General features: G+C 46.1%; 5 protein-coding genes, 1 long non-coding RNA gene and 3 other non-coding genes across 14 annotated transcripts; 2 read left to right on the top strand and 7 right to left on the bottom strand.

Annotated features, from left to right (window-relative positions):
* The first annotated feature begins 37 nt into the window (after positions 1–37).
* On the top strand, positions 38–14124 carry LOC120689877 (pentatricopeptide repeat-containing protein At4g21300-like). Of its 4 annotated transcripts, none has more exons than XR_005681485.1 (5): positions 38–2673; positions 3115–3250; positions 12188–12452; positions 12944–13248; positions 13410–14124. XR_005681485.1 is itself a non-coding variant. In XM_039972318.1 (1 exon), the coding sequence occupies exon 1, from the start codon at positions 151–153 to the stop codon at positions 2686–2688; it is 2538 nt and encodes an 845-aa protein (XP_039828252.1). In that variant the 5' UTR covers positions 38–150. The 4 variants fall into 4 exon arrangements, 1 of the variants encoding a protein (XP_039828252.1); XR_005681484.1 differs by having other exon boundaries at positions 13347–13574; XR_005681486.1 differs by lacking the exons at positions 12188–12452; positions 12944–13248; positions 13410–14124 and adding an exon at positions 7584–8515.
* Positions 12518–13595, bottom strand: LOC120689884. Its single transcript, XM_039972330.1, has 2 exons — positions 13364–13595; positions 12518–13090 (listed from the first exon to the last, which is right to left on the bottom strand). The coding sequence occupies exons 1-2, from the start codon at positions 13532–13534 to the stop codon at positions 12917–12919; spliced, it is 345 nt and encodes a 114-aa protein (XP_039828264.1). The 5' UTR covers positions 13535–13595; the 3' UTR covers positions 12518–12916.
* Positions 14125–16533: 2409 nt separating the features above from the next.
* Positions 16534–18379, top strand: LOC120689883. 2 transcript variants are annotated; one of them, XM_039972329.1, is made up of 5 exons: positions 16534–16728; positions 17139–17381; positions 17475–17748; positions 17852–17929; positions 18052–18379. In XM_039972329.1, the coding sequence occupies exons 2-5, from the start codon at positions 17146–17148 to the stop codon at positions 18097–18099; spliced, it is 636 nt and encodes a 211-aa protein (XP_039828263.1). In that variant the 5' UTR covers positions 16534–16728; positions 17139–17145; the 3' UTR covers positions 18100–18379. The 2 variants fall into 2 exon arrangements, with proteins under 2 accessions (XP_039828263.1, XP_039828262.1); XM_039972328.1 differs by having other exon boundaries at positions 17475–17929.
* Positions 18380–18614: 235 nt separating this feature from the next.
* On the bottom strand, positions 18615–20872 carry LOC120689880 (probable ribose-5-phosphate isomerase 4, chloroplastic). Of its 2 annotated transcripts, none has more exons than XM_039972322.1 (9): positions 20596–20872; positions 20373–20500; positions 20187–20256; positions 19951–20085; positions 19743–19838; positions 19602–19658; positions 19359–19476; positions 19176–19242; positions 18615–19063 (listed from the first exon to the last, which is right to left on the bottom strand). In XM_039972322.1, the coding sequence occupies exons 1-9, from the start codon at positions 20764–20766 to the stop codon at positions 18994–18996; spliced, it is 912 nt and encodes a 303-aa protein (XP_039828256.1). In that variant the 5' UTR covers positions 20767–20872; the 3' UTR covers positions 18615–18993. The 2 variants fall into 2 exon arrangements, with proteins under 2 accessions (XP_039828256.1, XP_039828257.1); XM_039972323.1 differs by having other exon boundaries at positions 19978–20085.
* Positions 20873–21665: 793 nt separating this feature from the next.
* LOC120689876 lies at positions 21666–22906 on the bottom strand. The gene is made up of 2 exons (XR_005681483.1): positions 22746–22906; positions 21666–21992 (listed from the first exon to the last, which is right to left on the bottom strand). It is a non-coding gene; the product is annotated as an uncharacterized LOC120689876 (long non-coding RNA).
* LOC120693648 lies at positions 22094–22170 on the bottom strand. The gene has a single exon (XR_005683105.1). It is a non-coding gene; the product is annotated as a small nucleolar RNA SNORD18 (small nucleolar RNA).
* On the bottom strand, positions 22321–22388 carry LOC120693638. The gene has a single exon (XR_005683095.1). It is a non-coding gene; the product is annotated as a small nucleolar RNA Z105 (small nucleolar RNA).
* Positions 22472–22559, bottom strand: LOC120693700. Its single transcript, XR_005683155.1, has one exon. It is a non-coding gene; the product is annotated as a small nucleolar RNA SNOR75 (small nucleolar RNA).
* Positions 22907–24415: 1509 nt separating the features above from the next.
* Positions 24416–25288, bottom strand: LOC120689875 (calpain-B-like). Its single transcript, XM_039972317.1, has one exon. The coding sequence runs from the start codon at positions 25242–25244 to the stop codon at positions 24666–24668; it is 579 nt and encodes a 192-aa protein (XP_039828251.1). The 5' UTR covers positions 25245–25288; the 3' UTR covers positions 24416–24665.
* Between the last annotated feature and the right edge of the window lie 248 nt (positions 25289–25536).

The following is a 25536-nucleotide window of genomic DNA, read 5'->3' as shown; positions in this document are numbered from 1 at the left end:
AAGGGCACGTGCGAGAACTGAAGCCACGAGAGCTCGAATCAAACCGGCAAACCGCACGCTTCCCTCCTCGACGGCGGCGGCTCGGCTCGGCTTCCCTCCTCGACGGCGACGGCCTCGAGCCCTCGAGGAGGCCTCGTCGGCGTCCGCGCCATGCGCCTTGGTCTCCGCTGGCTCAAGCCTGCGCCGCGGCCATGCCGCTCCACTACCTTCTCCACCGCGAGGGCCGTCATGAATGCCCCCTCCGCGGACCGGTTGCTGGAGCTCCTGCGCGGCTGCGTCTCCGCGTCCCACCTCCCTCTGGGCCTCCAAATCCACGCGCGGGCCGTCGCGTCGGGGAACCTCGCCTCCCACCCGGTGCTCCAGACCCGGCTCATCGGCATGTACGTCCTCGCGCGCCGGTTCCGCGACGCCGTCTCGGTGTTCTCCGCGCTACCGCGGCGCGACGCCGCATCCGCGCTGCCATGGAACTGGCTCATCCGCGGATTCACAGCGGACGGCCAGCACCGCCTCGCCGTTCTGTTCTACCTCAAGATGTGGAGCCACCCCGCCGCGCCGCGCCCGGACGGACACACTCTCCCCTACGTTGTCAAGTCCTGCGCCGCGCTCGGCGCGGTTGCCCTCGGCCGCCTCGTGCACCGCACGGCACGGGGGATCGGGCTCGGCCGTGACGTGTACGTTGGGAGCGCGCTCATCAAGATGTACGCAGACGCTGGCCTCCTCAGAGACGCTCGCGAGGTATTCGACGGAATGGGAGAGCGGGACTGCGTCCTTTGGAACGTGATGATGGATGGGTGCATAAAGGCCGGAGACATTGACAGGGCAGTGCATTTGTTCCGGGACATGCGGGCATCTGGTTGTGAGCCCAATTTCGCGACACTGGCATGCTTTCTGTCTTTGTGTGCCGTGGAGGCTGACTTGCTGTCTGGGGTGCAGCTTCACTCTCTGGCAGTGAAATGTGGTTTAGAGACAGAGGTGGCAGTGGCTAACACATTGCTGTCTATGTATGCCAAATGCCGGTGCTTGGACGATGCATGGAGATTGTTTCACCTGATTCCACGGGATGACTTGGTAACCTGGAACGGGATGATCTCAGGATGTGTTCAAAACGGGCTTCTTGATGAAGCATTGGGATTGTTCTGTGAGATGCAGAGGAGTGGTGTTCGACCAGATTCAGTTACACTGGTCAGTTTGTTACCAGCTTTGACTGACTTGAATGGTTTCATGCAGGGGAAGGAGATACATGGTTATATTGTCAGGAACTGTATACGCATGGATGTCTTTTTGGTGAGTGCTTTGGTAGACATCTATTTCAAGTGCAGGGATGTGAGGATGGCACAAAATATTTATGATGCGGCTAAGGCCATCGATGTGGTTATTGGTAGTACAATGATATCAGGTTATGTTCTTAATGGGATGAGTGAAGAGGCACTGCAAATGTTCCGGTACTTGTTAGAACAGGGCATCAAACCAAATGCTGTTACTGTAGCTAGCATCTTGCCAGCATGTGCTAGCATGGCTGCTGTGGTTCTTGGTAAGGAGATCCATGGTTATGTTCTAAGAAATTCATATGAAGGAAAATGTTATGTGGAGAGTGCACTAATGGACATGTATGCAAAATGTGGCAGGCTTGACCTTAGCCATTATATCTTTTCCAAGATGTCTGTGAAGGATGAGGTGACATGGAACTCAATGATTTCAAGCTTTGCACAGAATGGAGAACCAGAAGAAGCTCTTGACCTTTTCCGTCAAATGACTATGGAAGGAATACAGTACAGTAATGTAACTATATCTTCTGCCTTATCAGCATGTGCAAGTTTACCAGCTATATATTATGGAAAAGAGATTCATGGTGTTGTCATAAAGGGTCCTATAAGGGCAGACATATTTGCTGAGAGTGCCCTGATAGACATGTACGGTAAATGTGGGAACTTGGATTTGGCTCTTCGTGTTTTCAAATCTATGCCTGATAAGAATGAAGTGTCATGGAATAGTATAATTGCTGCCTATGGGGCTCATGGTCTTTTTAAAGAGTCAGTGAGTTTATTGCATCGTATGCAAGAGGAAGGATTCAAGCCTGATCATGTAACATTCCTTGCTTTGATATCTGCCTGTGCTCATGCTGGGCAGGTTGAAGAAGGAGTTCGACTGTTTCAATGCATGACTGAGGAATATCAGATTGCACCACGAATGGAGCATTTTGCTTGCATGGTTGACCTATACAGTCGTTCTGGGAAGTTAAATAAAGCTATTAATTTCATTGCTGAGATGCCTTTCAAGCCAGATGCTGGCATTTGGGGTGCCCTTCTCCATGCTTGCCGTGTGCATCGCAATGTTGAGCTTGCTGATATAGCTTCCCAAGAACTATTTAAGTTGGATCCTGGTAATTCTGGTTACTATGTCCTCATGTCCAATATCAATGCAGTTGCTGGACGATGGGACAGTGTATCAAAAGTTAGAAGATTGATGAAGGATAATAAAGTCCAGAAGATACCTGGATATAGCTGGGTAGATGTTAATAACAGCAGCCATTTATTTGTTGCCGCAGATAAAAGCCACCCTGATTCTGAAGACATCTACATGTCCCTGAAGAGCCTTCTTCAAGAACTAAGAGAGGAAGGCTACGTTCCAAGACCAGATCTATGTCACCCCATGCACCCAGATAACAACACACAGGTCAGCTTTGTTTAACCTAATGAAACCACTTATCTTGTATGATGTGCTACTGTTTTGCCAGCTCCAAAATATCACGCACAAACTTGAGCCATCAAGGGTTATGTCATTATTCTAGCAAGTGAACAAAATGGCAGCATCTTATGTTTCCCCTGAAATGATTATTATAGCAAATTAATAAAATGGCATCATCTTAAATTTTTTTCCTTCGAGTGGTATAAAACTAGCTAAAGGGGATGCCATTCTGGTAGATATAGTGCTTCTCTGCTATTAGTATTTTTTTTTCTGACATTGAATTATAACTACGCCCTGTTAATCTATTCTGTTGTACTGTTGTGTTATCTTGAATTGCAGGTTATATTATACTTGCAAGATATATCCGTGTATAACCTCAATTTTCTCCATTGCAACTTGTGTTACTCTTATGTCATTTTTTTGTTGTAGGTTTTGACAATTTGATTTGTCCCTGTGGCACTGATGCTGTTCTATGGAAAATCAAGGAAGAACATATTGTCATACAGATAGCTGCCTGTTGGAAAAAAAGTATATATTGCAGTTCGACATTTTCATGAGAAAAGTGGTGAGTATAAGTTGACCTTTTTGCAACTTTTGATGATAGATAATTCATTAGAATTGATAAAAGGCGTTCCAGGCCTCCTTTGTTTGTTGGTAATTAATGGTGTCTGAACTTTGTCATTCTCATTTGTGGCAAGGACATAACTGGAAGTTATCAGCAATAAAATTTCCACGAGTACTTTGCGCGCGCCCAGCGCTAGCGAAATGAAATTTATCCCAATAGCGAAGTAATTGTACTGTTAAGTACGGAGCATAAAGTTTCCTTTTGTTATTGGAAGATGGATACATAGGAGTATATGCCCATAAAGTTTCCTTTTGTTATTGGAAGATGGATACATAGGAGTATATGACGTTAATTCAAAAAAGGCAAGATTAAGAAGATTAAGTGTATGGAGTTTGCTTGTTTGCACGGGAAGGAGTCCTCCGGTTCTGTTTTCTGCGCCAAAGAAATTAATCTATTAAAGCAACCAAAGCATACGGAGCATAAAGTTTCCTTTTGTTATTGGAAGATGGATACATAGGAGTATATGACGTTAATTCCAAAAAGGTAAGATTAAGAAGATTAAGTGTATGGAGTTTGCTTGTTCGCACGGGAAGTAGTCCTCCGGTTCTGTTTTCTGCGCCAAAGAAATTAATCTATTAAAGCAACCAAAGCTTGCAAATTCACACGGCACTATGATATTTATAGGATACTACAATCATTGAAGAGGGAATGTTTATATAGATTCATAACCTGAACCAACATTGAGATGCTTTTTTATTGACATTAAGTTCACTCTTGTTCTTGATCGCAAAAAAAGTTCATTCTTGTTCTACATTATTACTATAGGATAGGACCTTTTTTTAGAACTTTTAAGTATTTAAATAGATAATAATATAACTCCTCAGTATAAGTATTGCTTAAATTTGAGTAAAACTAATCCTAGACATTGTATGTTCAGACTAGATAGGTTGGCGCGCTATGCGCGCCTGTAGCAAAAGGTTTGATCTAAAATTATAATAAAAATATATTATTATGTGCTATATTTAAAGCAATATCTTGTTGATGTATTTTAACAATATGTTGATGTATTGAATGAAGTCTGAAAGTTAAAGTACATAGGTATAGTAGTTTAAAGTCTGAGAGCACGCTAAATGTATAGATATATATATTTTTAGGATTTTTTTTTGTTTTATGTTAGTAGGTACGGTAGGTGAATTGATTTATATTTATTATTGATTTTGGTAGGGTAAAAGAAAAATTTAGTAATTTGTAGTAGGTATAGTTCATGAATTGTCATACAATTATATTTTGCGAATTAAAATCCATTAAGTTGTAGGGGCTAGCACATGTAGATGTAATTGATGTTTATTATGTTCGTGTAAATAAATAATTAAATATATTTTATGAATGAATTCCAATTGAATATTATGTGGGTACCACCTGAATAGCACACAGGACCCACGTTGGTTCTGCATAAATAGTATATGTAGGAATTCATTTTTTGTATGTTAACAGATATAGTTGATGGATTAGCTTGCACTAATTATTAATTTTGGTAGAAAAAATCATAAGATTAGGAATGAATGGATGATTCAATTATATTTTGTGAGTTCACAAAGTGAAAACAAAATCCAATAAGTAATAGATGTGAATGTTTTGGTAGAAAAAATCATAAGATTAGGAATGAATGGATGATTCAATTATATTTTGCGAGTTCACAAAGTGAAAACAAAATCCAATAAGTAATAGAGGTGAATGTAGTATACAATTTTTTTTTGTTTTTTGTGTATAAAGAATAACTAAACATTTAAACACGTGGGGGCCACATGTTTTTATTTTTTTACAATTTTATTATTTTTTATTATGAATCATATTTTTATTGTTTTTTATTATGAACAGTGCCTGGGGCCGCATGAACAGTACTTCAATATTATTATTTAGTATGAACAGTGCCCCCGGGCCCACATGAACAGTACCGCCGGGCCCACGTGGGGCCGCGACTCACGGCAGCGCTCCAAATCTTGGAGCTTTAGTATATGTACTCAATTAGAATATATGATAAATGAATTGACACACAGCAGGATGAACTATATAGAAATTTCCTAAAATAAAAAACAATCAAGGACAGATAGTACTCTAATGTGCAACATAGTCAAGTGAACGCAAGGAGCAAAAGGACCTTACGAAGATGGAGATGTTGTAGCTGGAATCAAATTATTTTTTTCCCCTGCAGCATCAGTAGCAAGTTAATCAGCTTTTTTCATTTGCATAAATGCTTCTACACAGTTGAAATGTAATCTTAAGATCATAATGAGTAACAAATAAGATTTGGTGTACTAATAAAATAAGCACATGTGATAGAGTTGGGCAACAACCAACCGAGCAATGGCAATCAAATGCAGTACAGCATTAGTTGACCCACCAAGAGCCATGACAATAACCATTGCATTCCGCAATGACTTCTTGGTGATAATGTCCCTAGGCTTGAAGTCTATCTTTAGCAATTCTAAAAGATACTTCCCAGAAAGGTGGCATTCCTCTATTTTTAGAGGGTCTTCAGTAGGAGTTGAAGAACTTTTGGTACATAAAGCACAAAGAAATATTGATTAAGAATGAAATTGACACATTTGCTCCCATCTCAATTCAAGGCCCTGATCAAGCTGGCTGGCCATGTTTATTGTTACATTATGCAATAGTCATAGAAGACAAAGAAATGGTACAATATCGAACATCAGACATACACTGTTTTCTTGGGGTCAAACGTTTCCATAAACCAATCCAGGAATTCTCAGTTGGACTGTTTAGTTCAGTTCCATTTAACCGTAGTACTGCTGCAGTTGGTGGAGTGAAAAAAAATACCGGAGCAATCTTCAAGCTTTGCATTTTTTTAGAGAATAGTGTGTCGTTTGGCCTGTGTTCTAGAATGTAATAGCTTTTATGGAGAATTGTCTTTACCTATAAGTTTAAATACAGAACTACAAATAGTTACAAAGATGCTACACTGAAATGTTATGTTGGTACCTGGGAAATTGGATTATGAAGTTCCTGGAGTCTCCAGTTGCTTTTGTAAAGCATTTGTTACACATGGTTTCCTGCAGGCTATTTAAATTTAGAAATATAGGACATCAGTTTAGGTGTGCTTCTGGAAAAGGTAACAGAATAAGTGTGATGCTTACTTGTAATAAGGTTATACTTATTAGTGCTCTAGGAAGTAACATGATTTTCCTTTTGGGTTTTGACAATAAAGACTGGGAGCATATCATTTCTTGAATTCAACTGAAAGAGACATGCTTTTTTTTTATAGAAGTTGTTTGGCAGCGCCCCTGAGGCTTTTTTTTTTGCATGTATCCCCCTCAAGTTCAATCTCAGACCACTTTTTTTTCCCTTCACAAAACATAAATTTCACAAAAGCAATATAATTGCATAGCATGTAACGTGGTTCATATGTATTATACTTGAGCCGTAGGGGAAGTATGCATATAAAAATAGAATGATATACCAGAAAAGAAGGGAGGGAAAAGCTTACAAAGTTAAAGCTGTTAAATCCTTGCTCCTTGTCCTTTGCCACACACGAACGTGGGTCACCCAAAAGAGCCAAAATTGCACAACACTGTAAGGCTCTCTATTTTTTGTATTCAGACAATAAGTGCATAGTGAAATTCATCAAAAGTAACAGGGCTATAACTCAATATAATTTATAATCTCAAATGTGGAAGTTAGATAACAATAGGTTGCTAACGTGTAGGTGGATTACGTATTAGGCCTGGTATTTCTTTTTTTACCCTTTTAGCATGGCCCACGGGAATGCCAACCCAAAGAATGAAACATGAAAATAAGAAAAGGCATGAGCAAGCAACAACAGGATCAAGAAAAGTAACTCTTGGTACCTGATAATGTCTTAAGCAGCATGAAGACACTATCTCTCAAGGTCTTTTTGGAGGACCAAAAAAAAAATACACACATAACATAGTACGAATAGTGAACACTTCCTTATTTTTTAGAGACATGTACATTATCATTAAAGATTTAGAGAAATAGCTCTGCTAGGAATTTGATAAGAAATTTATTACTTGTAATAACTTATTTAAGTCACAATGATATATTCATCCCTTTCAAGAATTGGGAGCAAGCATGTCTCTGTGCCTAATCTCTATTTGTATGTCATATCCAATTAGTTTGTTAGTATGAACTGAAGTAAGCATTTAGCTCTTAGCATCTGTCATGGCAAATAGTTGGCTAGAAACACCGGTGCAGCTACTATCCAATTAGGCATTTTTATTGGTTTGGCGCGGTATTGGGAGCAGATTAAGGCAAGATCCTTTTCCATATAATAACAGTCAACGATGCTATGTAGATGGAGATGAGAAGCTGGAATGGTTTGTTTAGGAGGTCCTATATTGGCACTGCAACTATGAAACTAAGAGAGGAACCCAAGATAGGTGGTGCTACCTCCAGTGCAGGAAGTTGAATGGCATTACCAGTTACCATTCCGATAGTAATTTCACCTCTTTCATTTGCTTCCCGCTACACTTGTTTTGGGTCTGTAAAAATGAGGGCAAAAACAGAGTGTTTAGGTTTAATTTATCAGTGAGATGGTAATCAGGCCTAGGAAATGTGTGGCAGGGTATAGTATCTGACAGAATCAATATTACTTTTGAGAATGGGAACTTATGGTAAGATCTGTTCACTGAACATCTGAGTCAAGAAAATGGAGTAGGAGCAACGATATTAAATGGCATAATTTTAGAATTGGAATAGTGTTGGAAGACACAATGGATGGGAGGAGAAGACCTTGGAAAGGTTGCTTGTCTTCCAACAACTGGCAAGAATGCTATCTATGAAAGGAGAGAATTTTTTTGGGTGAGTATTCATGTCTGTTCAGTGGAAACCGAGATGGCAAGTTAGAATGAGTGAAAGGAGTTAGAACCTGGCACAACCAGCAAGCTCCTCTTTTCCGTAGGGGTATAGGCTTGAAGCTTGCAACAGGAGAAGAAGAAGAAATTGAAGGACCAGTTTAGGAAAAACAGAGATTTCTCTATGAAAGCAGTGTTCCTCTATGAGGTATTCTCTGGGATAGAGTGCCTATTATAGGAAAGAAGGGATCAACTCCTACATAATCAATCATGGATTTACCTGACCTAGTGAAAATGTCATAGAAGCATAACATACCTTTACATTCGCTGGGAAATGAAATTTACCATTCTTCTTTTAGTGGCAGTAATAACAGATCGAGGTCAGGGATGCCAAAAACTTCTGTATTTATTCAGTTAGCCACATAAGCGGGGGGGGGAAACAAACTTGCTGCAGAGGATCTGTAAAATACCTTCGATGCTTAAAAAGAAATTTTGCTGGAATACCATTGGATTTCCTGGAGAGAGGGGTACCTCGGATTCCATGGCAGAGAGAGGGAATAGCGGCAATAGGTGAGAGGAGGAGGTTTGTACGAACCTGCAAGGGGAGATGAGGGTTCTTCATCTCCATAATTGAAGAACATGTGACAGGTTACGGATGCACAATCTTAGGCCGCAGGTTGTAAGGCAAACATAGTGAACCTCGCAAATAAAAAATCAATGTAGCACAATGTAATAGCAGATCTATGCATCTGTCTTAGGGCAGACCATCAGTCGCGGCGGCGCAGGAGGCGACGCGAGGGCAGGTGACCCGCGGGAGCCGCGCTCTTGGGCGAGCTGCACAGGGGAGGTCCCCTCGGCGTCCGTGCCCACGAGGACGACGCGGAAGAGCCCGTCCGAGCCGTCCTCGCAGAGCGGCGTGACGTTCGTGCTCCGCGTGCGCCGCAACAGCCCGGGGCGGGCAAGTTGTTGTGGCCGCGGTCGCCGCCGGCGAGCAGGTCCTAGACATCGAGGTGGGGTCACGTTGGAGGAGGACGCGTCCGGCGCGGGCGTCGAGCGCGTGCCAGCCGTGTCCGGCAGCGATGGGCGGGGACCAGGCCGCGGTGTGGACGAAGCGAGCGGAGCAGGCGTCGTCGGTGCGAGGCACTTCGTTGCAGAGGAAGCCCAGCATCGGGGTGGGACGAAGGTGGAGGTCGCGGAAGCGGCAGCGGAAGCGGCAGCGGAAGGCGGAGGAGAAGGAGGCGGAGGGGGGTGTACCGGCGGAGCTGCGCCGCGACGGCGGAGGTGCGGCGCAGGTCAGGAGGCGGCGGCGCGACGGCGGCCTATGCAGTGGCGGATGCTTCGCGAAGGGAGCAGCTGGGTGAATTAGCTGGGTGAATTAGCGGAGAGGAAGATAGCCGTAAATCTTGAAACGGACGGTAAAAAAAAATTCACTGACGTGGAACGTCTCGCCGATCGCCGAGCGGTGCGTCTTTAACATATAAGAAAAAATTCCTTTTTTTCTTTCTTCTGTTCAGATGCTTCCACAGAATTTTAAATGGTTCCATGGCATGCTGACAGGCCCATGTTGTCTCTACATTCCTTTTGCGCTGACATGGTGCCTTGATACCAGTGTGCAAGCTCATTAAATTCATGGGTGTTAGAGTATATTAGGGATATCTCTATATTAGGTAGATTAGGATTGTATCGGTATCCTACCAGATCTGTAGGAGAGGCTTCTTACCCTCCAAGTCATGTACCCCTATATATTCAGCCCCAAGGCTCAAGCTAATACAATCCATCAATTACACCAATCCTATTATTCTACATGGTATCACGAGTTTGGGTTCTAACCCTAGGCCTCAAACTCTAGTTTTCCGCTGCTCCCCGGCGCCCTCGTCCTCCAGGCGCCACCGGCCGTCCCTGGCTCGCCACCAGCAAGCCCCCGCGACGGTCCCCTAGCGCCCCCCCCCCCCCCGCGAGATGTCGATCTCCGCCGGGGGGCGCGCCCTCCACCCCCTCCACGGCAGATCGAGGATCTGCTGGTCTTCTAGGTGTCGCGGTAGATCGATTTGATCTGCCGCAGTCGTTGTCGAGCAGCAACAGATCGTGATGAACTCACCCGGGTGTCGGCGGCGGCGAGCGGGCCTTGGCCTCCCTCCTCCTGCTTCTCTCTTGGTGGAATCCGCCGCCGGCAAGCTGGCTCCGTCGCTCCCGCCTCCTTCGGTGGATCCGCGCCGGTCTCCTCCAACGACGGCGAACCCGCTCCGCCCCGTCCATCTACCCCTCCACTCCACGCCGTGCGCCAAGCTGCCTCCACTCCGCCGGGCCTTGGCCTGTCGGCAACCGCGGCCGCGGCTGGCCATGCTCCTCCTCCCCAGGGCCTGGGGAACTCCCTTCCTCCAGGCGGGATCCGCCGCCTCACGGCGACTCCACCCTGGCGGGGATCCGCTGCCGGCGCCGACTCCTCCCCGGCGCCCTTCCCCTCCGTCTCGACCGCAGGTGCCCGCCCCCCTCTGTTCTCTCTCTCACGTGCGTGCACAAGATGACTGTGCTGGCGTGTTGTGCCGAGAGGAGAAAAGATGAGGTGGGTGAGGTGTTAAGCGCACCCCGACAGTTCTACACGAGAAGCTGCTGCTGGTTTATTTTTGGTTAGTTTCTCTGATTTTTCATTCGATCACTGATCGAGATTGAGTCGTCCACCGCCCGTCGACCTCGCGCCTCTACTCCGACGTCGGCATCGACTTCACCGGCCTCTTCTTCACCTTCGACATGCAACATGGTGACATGGACGGCGCCCTAGGGGACACCCATCTGCACCGTCCTCCTCGCCGCTTCGTTCGCACGTCAACCCTCGCCGGCTTGTCTTTGTCTTCACCGATCGGGACGCCTTCGCCGACTTCGCCCATCGTCGTCTCGCCTCACGCTACTCGGTCTGATCAGCCGATGTGCGTGATCCACCCGGCTCCCGTGACGTCCATCCTCGTCGAGCGCGCCCTTCACCGAGCACGTAGGGCTGCGGCTGCATCGCCTCTTCGGGCAGCAGTGGCGTCACCCCGTGGTCTTCTCCGCCGTTGCTTCCTCACCGCCGTCGACCATGTCCCCGACCTCATCGTGGACTCGTCGATGCGCGCCCCGCGCATGGTCTTCGTCAAGCTGTACGAGTTCTTCGCCGTCTCTTTCCGACTACTTCGTCTACTCCAGCAACAGCAGGCGTTGGCATCTTCTACCTCGCCTTCTTCTGCGCCTGCGACTGCCATGGAGGCCTTCTCTGCTGATCCCCCTCGGTGACGGCATCTGGTTGTGCATCCTCCCTTGCACGTTCGGTATTGGCAACACCGGTGCGTGCCCATCGTCCCCGATGCGTTCCCGAGCCTGGCAAGCTCGGGCATGTGTCGCCCGATGGCCTGACTGCTTCGACTTCGGCATCGCTCCCTCTACGACTGCCTCGACGCGTCGCCATCTTCGTCTCCGGCGTCTTCTCCATTACGCCACCACCATGGCGTCTCCTCGTGCGCCCGCGGCTTCATGTGCGGCTACCTTGTCTTCGGCAACCTCGACATAGCTACGTCAACCACGGCTACTCTACGTACGGCATCATCGACCATGGCTACTCGTCCTCACCTCGGCTACCTCGACATCAGCACAAAGGGCTATCATCTGCTTGAGCAACCTTGTGGTTTTCCACTCCAGCCACAGCATCTGCGGCGCACTGACCGTTGTGACTGCGGGGGGATGTCAGTTTATGGACTTCTCTCCAGTCTCACCGTCTGCAACGCTCCCGCTGTGACTGCGGGGGGGATGTTAGAGTATATTAGGGATATCTCTATATTAGGTAGATTAGGATTGTGTCCGTATCCTACCAGATCTGTAGGAGATGCTTCTTGTCCTCCAAGTCATATACCCCTATATATTCAGCCCCAAGGCTCATGCTAATACAATCCATCAATTACACCAATCCTATTATTCTACAATGGGTAGTCAATGGAGAAATTTTTCTGTGAAAATTCTGCAGTTCTGCTTGTATGATTTTCTTTGGTGAACACACAGTACCTTATTTTCTATGCACTTCTTTTTTTTTCAAATCCTTTCTCGTTATCTGAAGCAACATACATCATGTGGCCTGTAGGGATATATACCTGCTCTCAAGCATTAAAACCTAAAAGATGTGGGAAAGCAAAGGAAAATTTGAGGAAAGTTGTTGTCTGATATCGAGATTTTCATGGAGAAGGTTGACATGTTCAGATGTCTTACTGTGAGGCTGTAATAACTACCATCGACTGTTTCAGCTGCTACTTGCAAATACTATGAAAGTGTACGGACAAGTATGAAGTCATATGGTGTACTCTTCAGCTTCTTCTGGCTATTTAATTGGCCAAATCATTTGAGCAAAGGTAAGCCTGCACTTTATTAACTATTGTAGTTTAGTGTTAGATTATCTGCAATTAGTACACCAGAGTTCAGAGAAATGAAATTACTATTGATATCCAAAAGTACACCAGAGTTCAGAGAAATGAAATTACTAGTACCTATATATTTGATATTAGCCGATGCTCTCACCCATAATAACCCTGTTCTGCTCCAGCGGCCTCTAGCCAGCCAGCAGTGTTTTCCTCTCACACCACTCCAGCAGCAGCCTCTAGCACCAGCCAGCCAATAATATTTTCCTCTCACACCACTCCAGCAACAGCCTCCAACACCAGCCAAGCGAACAGGGCCAATATGAATGAACCTAAACTATAGCAGTCTCACACACTAAGTTGTGCATTGTTATTCACAGTACACATCATGGTCACTTTATACAACACAAACTGTCACGTTTCTTCAACTCTTGTGTTTTCCGCAAAGAGAACATGCCTCATATGTCATCATCCAAAACTTTCAGGCCATTTGCAGTCCTTCCACTTCGTATTTGTGCAAGACTCTGAGAATTCCTTATCGCATCCAGCATCCTGTCCAAGAACTGAATGAACTGGCGGTCTTCATGAGCAACCTGGGGGTCTGAAAACCTGTCAAGATGTGGCTCGTGGTCCTGCGCGCACATTGCAAACAGGTAGCGTCAGAGAACTCATCAGAAACCATGGATGTTGGATAGATAGACACACGCATAGAAGAGAACAGAAAAGATATCAGCACATGCACAACTGATCCAGCTAGCAGAAATTATCGGAACGCATTTCTCCTTCGAAGGTATGCACAACTACGAAGCTTGCCATCCGGTGGTGAACTTGTTAATTCCAGTACTTTGCTAGAGCTGGTTCTATGATTCTGGAATTGAACTTGGATAGGCAGAACAGGAACAAACCGTGATCCTGGCGTCCGTCTTGATTTGTCTGTACGCGCTGCTGCAGACCAATCGACCGCCCGCCGGCGGGAGAGGAGGACCGTCGCTGAAGGCGAGCAGCTGGCGCCGGCCATGGCCGCCGGACAGACGGCCAGCCGACTGGATCCTCCCGAGCAACAGCCGCGAGGCCATGGTTCCCCGAAGCAAGAGGTCAGAGGTCGCGTTGGTTTGGTTGATGATTCCCTGGCCTGCCTTTCCCCTCCGAGCAAGTATGCAGGAGGGCTGCACAGGTGCAGCAGAGCATGTTATACAGACGGGGACGCAGATGAATTGATGACTTTGAGGTCATGGAAAGCGTCGACGGCGTCGTTGGTTTCGGTGTTGTTTGGACCAGAGCGGCGGCATCGTTAGTACAAAGTTGAAATTTTTGGATCGGTTTAAATTTTTTGAATCGGCTGCGCTGGGGCACGCGCCGTACGAGTGACTTCTTCTAGAGGGTTCGTGCCTGACCGTGTCCGTTTCCTTTGCGTGAAGAAATGGCTCGTCCACGGTTCTGGTCAAGAAGATTCTAGTACTCCATCCGTTTCAAAATAAATGCAATTTTAAAATCAAGCACGTAAATTAATACTAAGTGTAAAATTACGAAAATACTTTTTATTTTTTGTGGTGAGTGAGTGAGGTGTTAGTTGTCTTTTGTGAGAATCTTCTAAAAATTAGTTTGTCTTTTGTGGTAGGTGGGTGAAAATTAATATTTTTTGTGAGACAAATTTTAAATTTTAGAATTGTATTTATTTTGAGAGGGAGGTAGTAGCGATCTGGATTCCCGTCAGTCGAGAGGAATGGTTTTAACTACCGTCTACCGAAACGTCCACGCGTTTTTTGTTGGGAAGATCAGCCTCGAGTGCGGTATGCGCGTGGTCATGCTGTCATACTTGGTTTGCTGATGCCCTCACCTAACTCTACCCTGCCCAACAATACATCATCACATGGTATATCAGTATATGGTGTCCGGTTCGTTTCAAAAACAAAACGGTATACGGTGAAAGTAGTGGTCTCTTTTTAGGAACCATGGTAAAATCTGTATATTTACCTGCAAAGGAAATATATGTATGTCTCAAAATTGTACTCCATCCATTCCTAGATGCATAGTAAAAGTTACGAACCTACAAAACGGAACAGATGGAGTATTCGTATTTCTATAAGATTCAATCATTCGAAGAGCTACCCATTCAAGAAGAAGAAAAAACATTTAAAAGAGCTGTATGTACTGAGTAGAGACCCAATTCCTATCTAATATCTAATTCCTATCTAGTTGCGTCCTGGACGGCACAGCCTGCCTTGTGCCCACAGCAGTGGAGACCGAGTGAGGACACTCTGCAATGGTGGTCTAACATCACATCAAGTGAACACGTTCCACGGAAAGCAATTCTTTCCCTCTCTCTTTTGGTTATCTGGGAGATTTGGTGTGAGAAACGCCAGAATTTTCAAGAAGCAGGAAATGTCCGCCCCGGGGCTTTTCTCCAAAAATAAAGAACGAGCCAGCCGCTTGGGGTCTCGCTGGAGCTAAAGATTTGGAGTCACTAATTCGGAGAGAGTAATACTTTTTTCAAATCTTTTTCCAGTTAGCCGGCTGTACTCTTCTTCTTTATCAATAAAATAGGCACAACCGTTGTTCAAAAAAAAATATCCTATCTAATATACGACACTGGTACCCCACCTAGACCTCTTGCAACAAAACAACACTGCATCTGATATATGGGCCTAGGGCTGCAAATAACTGAAGCTCGGGCCCCCAGCAGGCTAGCTGGGCTTGTTCGAACAATTCCATGCCCCGGCGCTTTTTTCATTTTTATATTAAAAAAATAAAATTTCAAAAATATATGCCGAATAAAAAAAATTTCAAAAATGGATGTATGTTGCCCCCCAAAGGCTGTTTCCAGCAGTGTGCGGGTGCGGATAGGCAAAAGGGCATCTTTGCACAGAGTGTTGGGAGCAGGCAGCACGCAAAACGAAGCTTCCTTCCAGCAGAATGCGAAGTCGCATGCGCAAAGAGCTTCGTGGGTCCCACTGCCAGTGATTCATAGGACACAACTCACAAGGATTGCACTAGCACGGGAGTCGACGGAAGATGCTTGCAGGAGTTTTGCGGGTAGGAGAGAGAAGCCGCAGGAATACGCATCCTCTTTTCCTGGTTGCGGGCGCTCCGCATCCGCATGCGGGGACCTGCTGGAAAGGGACACAGTAGCTCCCAGCTCCCCATTTTCCGCATGCGAGGCCGGATAGGAGAGCCGCTGGAAACAGCCTAATGGGCGACAGGGTGCCTGTCGCCCATCCAGTTGGCGACAGGGCCTAAATGTAAAAAAAATTACATTTAGGTCCTGGCGCCCAGGGCGCATTAAACAGTGAACTTGTAAAATCGATATAAAATCGTAGAAAAATAGGAAAAATACAAACTCAACTGTTCTGGATTCTATGAAATAATATTTATAACTTTTGTTACATAAAGTTTTTCATTTGATCAATGTATCTAAATCAAGAAAAATAGTTCTTGTACCTAGAAAAATCTGAAATAATTCATTTGGTCTAGTTGTGCTTATCTAAAATTTACCAAATTTTTTTTTATAGCTCTTAGAAAATAAAATAATGGTACTGTAGAAGTTATGGCTTCTAATAATCAGTATAGCAGCATGGATAAATAACCCATTTAAACTAGACATATTACAAGATCTAATTTAAAAAATTATTCTAGAAATGTTTTCTGGGTCTACCAATTTTGTGCAAGCCTATGCTCACCATATGCAACACTCTGGCCAAAGATGACATGCATCCAAAGGATGGATCTTGAGATTTAAATAAAAGTGCATTAAACTGATATTTAAAATAGAGCAAGATATTTTGATCAAATGAAAAACTTTATTTAACAAAAGTTATAGATCTTGTTTCATAGAATCCAGAACAGTTGAGTTTGTATTTTTTTATTTTTCGACGATTTTATATCAATTTTACAAATTTACTGTTTAATGCGCCCTGGGCGTCATGATCTAAATGTAATTTTTTTACATTTAGGTCCTGTCGCCAACTGGATGGTTTGGAAATTTCCATATTCGGAATATATTTTTAAAATTTTGTTTTTTTTAAATATAAAAATGAAAAAAGCGCCATGCCCCGTTCCAATCTTTGGGCCGAGCGGATACTACTTGGAGACGGCCCGAGCGCGTCGCTGACTGCGCGGTGCGCCGGTGTGTGTGTGTTCACCCCTCTTCTTCTCATCTCTATTTTTCTCCCGTGCAGCTCTCTACTCCCCTTCCCCTCTCTCTTGTGGCCTTGCGGCGACGCCCTTCGACGCGTCTTCGCCGGGCTCGTCGCCGACGACGAACACCCACCAGGTATTCCTGCGCCCTCGTCTCTCTTCCGGCTGTGCGAAACTGGGCGCCCCAAACCATGAAGTAAGCTATTTCATTCGGATCTGACCCGTCGAACAGGGTACGCCCCTGCTTGGGGGCGTCTGATTTGCTTGCAGCAGCTAGCAGGCAACTTCTTGAAGAGCAAGATTAGATTTTTCCTTGGTATCAAACAAGTAGTTTTCCGTTTGCTAGTTCTCCCCTTGCTCAGTTAAGATCGAGTTTTTTCTCTCTCATGCTAGCGTGTTTGGGTAGGGAGGGAGAGCCCCTTGATTCGTGTGTTCGGAAAGAGATTCTTTTTTGATGAACTTTGGGGCTCACGGGAACTTTTATCCAAATTCGCTCCATTCGCTTCAGTTTCTACTTGGTACCTAACTACCTGTGTTCGCTTTCAGGATACGGATGGATCAGGAGGTGAAGGACTCAAGGCCCTCTAGGTCTCCCAGCGAGCCAAACCTCTTCCTGCAATGGGGGAGCCGCAAGCGGCTGCGCTGTGTCAAGACGCGTGATGACGGCTCACCATCACCCTCGCCATCTGAAGTTCTTAGGCGTGCTGTACCCCGTTCGAGTCGGCCTCTTCTCGGAGCTGACATCGCACCATTCCGTTCGCCACGCCGCCCAGGCACCCTTCAACGCAGGTACATTCAGTTTATTCAGGCTTTGTTCAAATTGCCCCACTGCAATATCAGCAAGTTCCCAGATAGAATGCTGAAAACGCCTTCTGTGAGCAGGAAATCGGATTCACAAGCGAACGAGTACAAGCAGTCAATGGCACTCTCCCCGGAGAAGGACCGGTATTACTCCACTAGGGGTTCACCATTCCCTTTTGAGGGGAATGGGTTTGATTTTGGTGGTTTAACAGAGGAGAAGGGAACCACTGCGATGCCAAGGTTCTTCATTGCATTGTCTAACAAGGAGAAGGAGGAGGATTTCATGGCAATGAAGGGCTGCAAGCTCCCACAGAGACCAAAGAAAAGACCCAAGCTAATGCAAAAGTGCTTGCTTGTAATGCTCGAGCTCAAAAACTTAATTGAACTTCTTGTTCTCTATGATGTCATGATCATTTTTTTTACACTGTTGTCTTTTCTTTTTTTTTGTACAATCACAGATGGTGAGCCCAGGAGCTTGGTTGTCAGATCTGTCACATGAGAGATATGAAGTTCGAGAGAAGAAGAGTTCAAAAAAGGTAACCTGGATATAACTATTTTTGTTTTGCTTCAAGAAGCACACATTGCCCCTCTCTGCTTCAAATTTAGATAGTTCATTCTGTTAAATGCTTGTTACTTACATGAGCAAAATATCCCGCAGAGGGCTAGAGGCTTGAAGGCTCTGAGCATGGAGAGCGATTCAGAGTGAAGGTGGAGGAGGTTATGATTTTTTGGACATTGACTTTAGCTGGAGGAAGAAATTTCTAGTTAGGTGGCAATGCTGGTTCTTCAATTAGACAAACCTCAGAGGGGTTGTCAATGGCTGTTCTGCTCTATCTGGCTACCTGTTCTCCTGCCTCCCCTGTTGTACCTCCATCCTCTTTTGGTCGAAGAAATTATCAAAAAGAGCTATGCACTTTAACAGAAAAGACTATATTAGCCCAGCTTCTGATACATGATGCAACAAGAGAATGGGCGTTGTCTGGAAACCGCAGGATGTTCGATTGTTAAAACATCTTGTGATACAGTTCTAGTGACCAGTTTGCTGGAGGATATTCCCAGCGAGGATATTGTCATCGTGATATTCGTAGTATGAGTCGTTCAGTCGATGGATTCCTTTGGCCGCTGCTGCGAAGGATCTGGCAGCACCTCTAGATGGCCTTAAACTCTTAAGCTACCATTCTGCCAGACTGCCAGCACGCATGTTAGATCGGAGCTTCTTAATGGAAACTACATATTAGATTGGAGCTTCCAATTTTCTCTCTCTTTCTTAATGAAATGACACGTTGCAGTCATTTGGGAAAAAAAAATGGAGCTTCCACACACGCATCGTCTACTAATGACAGGTCGCTGGCCATGATCCCCACACCGCCGAAATCGTAAAGGTATTTGACAGTCGGCATCCTGTCATGCAGTCATACTCAGCTTTGCTGCTCAACATAGTTAGCAGTAACCTGCCGGTAAAAGATGCTTTCCGTTTAAACTTTCGCTAACGATATATACGACTAACTCTTGGCATTTTCCAGCCAACTTGCAAGTAGACTCTTATCTGGAATGTTGAGAAAAATGGCGCCTCCGCAGGCAACTGGAGAATTCTGCAGCACTATGGTATCACTGACGATTTCTCCTCAATGACCTGCACTTCCCCCTTCGATGCAATCACCGCGTATGATCTGCAGGTCAGCAGATGCAGCGTGTAAGAACAACTCAAAAGGCCATGCATGATCCACCTTAAAATACAATAACTGAAAAGTGTATTGTGTCTGCTTGTGTTAAGTAAATTACTGATTGCTGCAAATAATCCCATGGTCCACAACGCCAGAAATTTTCTCCAGCTTCTCTGCTACCTGGCCTGCCAAAAAAAAAAGATGGCAAAGCAACCAGCTATAAAGCTTTCGCCAAAGAAATGGTTACTTGGATTCAAGCTGAGTTTAGCTCCTTTATTGCAATGATTTTCCATCAGCATACCAAGATCAGGGATGGGGGTCGTAAAGATCACATCAAGTACGTGATGACCCTCCTTGGTGACCAATGGGTGATCACCCCCCAGTGGACCGGCTGTCCCAAATGATGGCCTCCTCCAAACCTGATCAGAAAATCACATACATTGGTGTATCAACATTCATGAGTGTTTCAGTTTCAGCAGTCTAGCAGGTATTCAAGTTCTGAAAAAATTAGCTATGAGTATTGTATCAATGACTATGAGGTCACCTCTGCATCCCCTAGGAACAAATCGTCGATCTCTTCAGCAGTGTCTATCCAATTTCCCTGAAATAATCTGTTCCTCTCTTCATATTCATAATTCATGGCATAATAATGAAGATATCTGAAGCAACAGAATTCTTCTCTTACACTTTTAACCAGGACTGGAATGGAACCCTCGACGCCTGTCAGGTATTTGTCATTTCCAGTGATGAAGGCAAGTTTATCAGCTGATTTAACCATTGTCTGTACAAACAGGGGTTCAAATTAAATAGATTGGTCAGATATGCAAAAGCGTCTATTACTCTTGCCCACATGTACAATGGTGCTCGACAGGATCAGAAATTCATGTGCATACTGATTCTGAAGATTTCTGCTTAAATACCTTCTCCACCATGAAAGAGGGCTCTCCACTCTCGGTCTTGCGCCGCCCGATGACAGCAGCCAGCGTGCCCTCCTCGATTACTTCAGCATCAGTGAAAGCAAAATCAATCTACACGTCATTGAGCAGAGCACAGTTTCAGATGCTGTTCTTCCTGTGTTTATAAGAATAGTTTTGCAACCCATGGCTGCGGCACTTGTGCACACACTCACTTGGGTTCCTTCCTGGTAGCTGCTAGCCCGTATTCCAGCCATGTCTGCCTCGCTAGCACTGAGCACGGACCTGGCTGGTCAATCAATCCCAAGAGCTGATTAGATGCAACTGTTTCAAGTGCCTGTCAGTAACGGTGCCATTGTACCAAAGAAGGAACAGATGATGCTGTAGCGGTCAGAACTTACGAGGTTACAGCGACGATGTCGGTGAGAGATCCCCGGCGTAGGCGCGTGCCGAGGTACTGGACCGCCAGGGCGGACGCCGGCCCGGAGCCTAGCCCGACCACCATGCCGCTCTTCACGAACCTGTCCACCTGGAGAGAGAGCGAGCGAACACCCGTTGGAGAACACGCACAGGCAAGGCATGGCGGCTTGCTACCAACGGACGGTGAGGTCTCAGTGTCGCTACCGTGAGCTTGGCGGCGTCGAAGAGGTCGACCACGTCGGCGTCGGCCGCCGAGGCCGAGCAAGCAACACCACGTCGCCCGGGGCAGCGCATGGGGCAGCGATTCCGGCGCGGGCTCGGGCAGGGGCGGAGCTGGGCCGAGGAAGCTACGCTCGCCCTGGCCATGGCCTCCATGGATGGAGTTGAGAAGCTCACAGTTAGTGCAGGGCTAGGCCCAGCGGATAAGGGAGTGGTGCAGGTGCGAGGCCAGCACTGCACGGCTGCACCTCATCTGTTTCCCTTCCCGAAATCACGAGTCGCCGCCACAAGTTTCACTGAAAGACAACTGTTGGCTGTTTGGAAGCAGACAGGGCAATGTCGTTCCTCCAAATGTAGCAAATGCAAATCCCATACCAAAGCACAATCTGCGATCTCCAATTGCGCAACGAACACATTTCAGTCATAACCAAAAAAAATTGCGAATTAGTAAACACATTTCAGTTTTGAACATATCCACAATGGAGTGCGATCAACAGCTTGAGCCGACAGCAGAAATGGAATCGGAATTGTTCTGCTTGCAGCAATGCAGAACTGAGAATAAATCAGAAGCAAAACAATACCCATCATATGATCATTCACCAGTGATGGGAGTGCTCTGCATTCACCAAAAAAAGGGGACCATGCTTCAACCAAAACTGAATATAATTTAGTTTGACCACTATAGTAACTTGCAACGTTTTTTGGTGACCCAAAAATTTAGTTTGACCCAAAAAATTTCATGCACTACAGTAACTTGCAACGTTTGACCGCTAATTTAAAGTATTAAATGTAACCAACCTCTAATGATATATTAATTAGCCATAGTAGATTCGCCTCGCTATTTCCCGTCCATCCTTGTAATTAGTTTTATAATTAATCTATATTTACTACTCCTAATTAGTAGTCAAACGGCTCCAAAAAATTTTAGAAACTAAACAGCCCCTTAGAATGCACAAACTGAACAGTTCCGTCAACAGATCTAACAGCATTGGACATCTGAGGAATTGTCACATGAGGAAATGGCTCAAAGAAGGTAAACAAATACCAATAACAAGGGAGCAACAGATAGGCAGAAAGCAAATTTCTTAGTGCCCGAAATCACATTTAACTGCATAAACATCAGTCATAAAGCAACATATGATTATCCTCACATTACATAAAACCCAGCCTTAGAACATGACCAGAGTCTTGATGAGCTGAAAATTAAACTAGAACCCGAATATCTCCTGCATCTGCACCGAAGCACATCAGGGTGACTATCCCAACAAAGCCTACACCGCAATGCAGCCAACGATTCCCTTCCTCCTCCAGGGCGCCTACTTGGATCTCTGCCTCATCTTTCGGCGCTTCCTCTTGAGCCTCCTCATTCTCTTCTTCTTCCACTGCACACCAAAACAAACCAAGCTGCATCAGTATCCTCATGGCTGGTTGGTTTCATCAGATAATAATATACATGCAAGGAGCAAAATCTAGCGAATCGTTTGGGATCAGATTCTTTAGGAGTGTTTTACTCATCAAGGGTGATCAGAAACACGGACCAAAGGTTCTTCATCATATCCCAACATCAAGCAAATACTAAGCAGGTAACGAATGACAGTCAACAAGATGTGATCTCAGTCTTTAAAATCAGACTGAATTCATGATGGCCAGGGCAAAGAAAAGAGACCTAATCTACCAACAAAACAGAAGAAACAAGCAGTGTTCTGGCATTCAGAATGAGTAGGAGGTATTTCTCATCAACTATATCAGCAAAATCTAGGTTTTCCTCATTATGCCAGTACTGCCGAAACAATTGCTAGCAAATAAACAGAAGTTTGAAACAGAAACTAAACGAAACAAATCATTTTTATACAGATCAGTGTTCTCTCAGACAAATGCCTCGATTGTCCCCATGGTTTAATGGAATGGATTAGATCGGACTCGTCATCTGTGTTTAGTCATCATAGAGAACAACATAGCACAACCAGTCGAACCAAAAGAAAAAAAAAAGAATCACCAGGAATTACACAAGCACGGCTTCTACATCCGAACCCTAGGGCAACACTAGTTCCGCAGTTCTACGACACAATGTCATGGCATCATCGAAACAACAAACGTAGCCGCAACGGAGGGGAGGGTGAAGGATCGGGACGAACCTTCGCCCTCATCGCGGCGGCGGGGGTGGTGCTCGCTCTTGAGCTCCTGTCCTCTCTGCTTGCGGCGGCTGCGGATTCGGCGAGTTGGGAGCGGGCGGGGTGGTGGCGGCGTTGGCTCTCGCTTCTGATTTATAGAGGCGGGTACTGGTGGAAGCAAAAACCCTAGTCGTGATGGCCTGATGGACGGCTGAGATCTTCCGATGCGGGGAGTTCGAAGCGGATTGGGGCTCTAGTTGGTGGGCTCCGACGTGGAAACGGACGGAATAGGCCCGAGCGAAACGTCCTCTACGTAACGGGCCTTGGGCAAACATGAGGCAGCCCATGCCTATGAGACGTGTTCTTTTTTTTTTTGAGAGAGAGAGAGAGGGAAAAAAATGCGATGGGTGTGTAGTGTGTTCCTTGTTGCAACTTGTTAACTGCTCATCTCTCTTCTGTTTCTTTTGTGTATTGTAGCCACAAAATCAGCATGCTTAGCTTCACCAATTTTGATCAATGGTCGTATAGGAACAACGGACCAAATATTAACCAATCATAAGACAAGAGAACGAACATACAAGATCCGTGGAATTGACTATATCAGCACAGTAATTTTTTGCACCAAGGGCCGCGCCCGAACTTCATTACTTCAAGAAGTAAAAATTATAGAGGAACCAGTTTAGAGGTTCTGCAAAGAAAAAGGAATGGAGTAACCAACAGTTTGCTGGCCCAACCAAGAGGCTGAGGAGCCAGAGTCTACAGAACGGGAGACACAACCACCCAAACCGAAACAAGACCAAAAACTAAGCCAAAAAAAGACTACCACCAGCCGGGAACGCAGAGGGCAAAAAGTACTAAAACTATCTCCTGCAGAAAGAGGGAAGCCAGCTCGTGTCTACCGAAGAAGAACCAAGCTCGTGTCTTCAGGGTGGAAGGAGAGAGCAGTGTTCTTTAGAGCTTCAGCACCCATCATCAGCTCCAACTTGCCTTGGGGCTTTTGCAAACCTGCTCAATAAGAAAGAAAAGATGATGCCAAGCAGATGATCTCAGTAGGAGATCGACATTTCTTATCTTCAAAACAAATAGAGTTTCTTGTTCTCCATAAAGCCCAACAAATGGCTGCCAGACCAAACATGAAAATATTTTTATGATGAGGCATGTATTTAGCAGCCCACACCTAAAATTGTGAGGAGGATGGTCTACAGTCGGCTCCAATTACAATAGAAACTAGACTCCAACAGTATCTGGCCATTGCACAGCCAAAGAAAAGATACTCAGTATTTTCTAGAGTACTGCAAAAGGAGCAAGTTTGGTCTCCCTGCCACCCTTTTTTGGACAAGTTGTCCTTAGTGAGAATAGCATTAGACTTCACTAGCCACATAAATACTTTAATTTTCAGAGGGATTTTTGCCTTCCAAAGATTTTTATTTTTATCTTCGGTATCAGCTGCCCATAGAGAAGCATATTGGGATTTAACTGAGAATTGTCCATCTCTTTCACCCAGCCACTTAGGATAGTCTCTTTCATTTGACAACGCACAGGGAGCCAACATGTCCCTTAGCTTTCTCACGCTCTCCTGTTGTCTCTCATCTAGCCATCTTCTAAATGTAAGTTCCAACCTCTACCAGCACAGTAATTGTTTGTTCATGCAACAAGAACCTGAACTTTGTGTCCATCGCACAGGTATCGATCAGTTAGAGCAGCAGAACAAATGGCACGCCCTCATTGAAGCAACACATGTTCATGATGCCAATTGCCAAGTGCCAACCACATCCACATGGTCACAAATCATGTTCCGAACCCAACACGGCTAGGCCTTAGTAGGGGACTAGGGGTAGCAGTACTAGTAGGCTAGTAGTAGTAAGTACTGAGATGGAACGGTGAGCAGCTAGCTCTAGCACCGTCCGCCGCCGATCATGCGCAAGCAGCGAGAGCTCGCTGGTCTCAGTTGATGCCGCCGTTCGCGTTCGGGTCGTTGGCGTTCGTGGTCGCGGCGGCAGGGGGTGCCGGCGGGGACTGGTCGGGCGGCGCCGGCACGCCCCAGCCGCCGATGGGGTGGAACGGCATGCCGGGCATCGGGAGCCCGGGGATGCCGGGCATGCCGCCGGGGTTCGGGAACAGCGGGAACGACGGCATCGTCGACGGCGGCAGCCACCACTTCATGCTCCGGGTGCCGGCGGCCTCCGCGGTCGCGGTGGCAGCGGCTTTGCGGACCCTCACAGGCTCCGCGGCCGGCCCCGCCGCGGCGGCGACGGTGACTGTGGTCGTCGCGGCGGGCACGGGCGCCGCGGCGAACGGCGCTGTGCTGCCGAGCTCCGGCTCGAACTCCACGTGGCTGATCTCGTTCTCGTAGTCGTTGCCCAGGGACGGGTCCAGCGGCTCGGTCTCGGCGCCCGCCGCGGCTGCCTTGGAGCCGAAGGAGAATTCCCGGCCGCCGTCGACGTCGTTGAGGAGACGCAGGGCGTGCCCGGGGCCGGCGCAGAGGATGGCGAGGAGGAGGACGGACAGCAGCTTATGCTCCATGGCTTGTTGCTGCTTCGCGCGGAGCTTCTTGACAACTCTCTTTGCTTTTGCCGGTGAGGTAATTGGTGGCACGGTCTCTGTAGGTTTTATAGCATGGTTGGAGTCTTGTAGAGAAGTTAGGTTGGATAGCGGTGACCTGCATTCCTTTTTTTTTCTGAATGAACTGATCGTTTTGACTGCTGATGCATGCCCCAGGCGTGAAGCATCTATCACCTAAGTTTAAGCTACTTGGTTTTGCATTCAGAACTGAGAACTACGAAGATCAAGATGATTCATGCTTAATGGCTTCTAC

This window comes from Panicum virgatum, chromosome 9N (genome assembly GCF_016808335.1).
Source record: "Panicum virgatum strain AP13 chromosome 9N, P.virgatum_v5, whole genome shotgun sequence".
Classification (NCBI taxonomy): Eukaryota; Viridiplantae; Streptophyta; class Magnoliopsida; order Poales; family Poaceae; genus Panicum; species Panicum virgatum.
Note: the sequence above shows the minus strand (reverse complement) of the source record. Positions and strands in the feature narration are given on the sequence as shown.

Bases quoted from the DNA above. Each gene is read 5' to 3' on its own strand.
- LOC120689877 (XM_039972318.1), top strand. From the start codon at position 151: ATGCGCCTTGGTCTCCGCTGGCTCAAGCCTGCGCCGCGGCCATGCCGC.
- LOC120689884 (XM_039972330.1), bottom strand. From the start codon at position 13,534: ATGGCCTCGCGGCTGTTGCTCGGGAGGATCCAGTCGGCTGGCCGTCTG. The intron at 13,091-13,363 runs GTTTGTTCCTGT...ATGTGCGCGCAG, and splicing joins AGACGGACGCCAGGATCACG to GACCACGAGCCACATCTTGA.
- LOC120689883 (XM_039972328.1), top strand. From the start codon at position 17,146: ATGGATCAGGAGGTGAAGGACTCAAGGCCCTCTAGGTCTCCCAGCGAG. The intron at 17,382-17,474 runs GTACATTCAGTT...TTCTGTGAGCAG, and splicing joins CCAGGCACCCTTCAACGCAG to GAAATCGGATTCACAAGCGA.
- LOC120689880 (XM_039972322.1), bottom strand. From the start codon at position 20,766: ATGGAGGCCATGGCCAGGGCGAGCGTAGCTTCCTCGGCCCAGCTCCGC. The intron at 20,257-20,372 runs GTAAGTTCTGAC...TTGACCAGCCAG, and splicing joins GACATCGTCGCTGTAACCTC to GTCCGTGCTCAGTGCTAGCG. The intron at 19,839-19,950 runs GTATGCACATGA...CTGTTTGTACAG, and splicing joins AGCAGAAATCTTCAGAATCA to ACAATGGTTAAATCAGCTGA.
- LOC120689875 (XM_039972317.1), bottom strand. From the start codon at position 25,244: ATGGAGCATAAGCTGCTGTCCGTCCTCCTCCTCGCCATCCTCTGCGCC.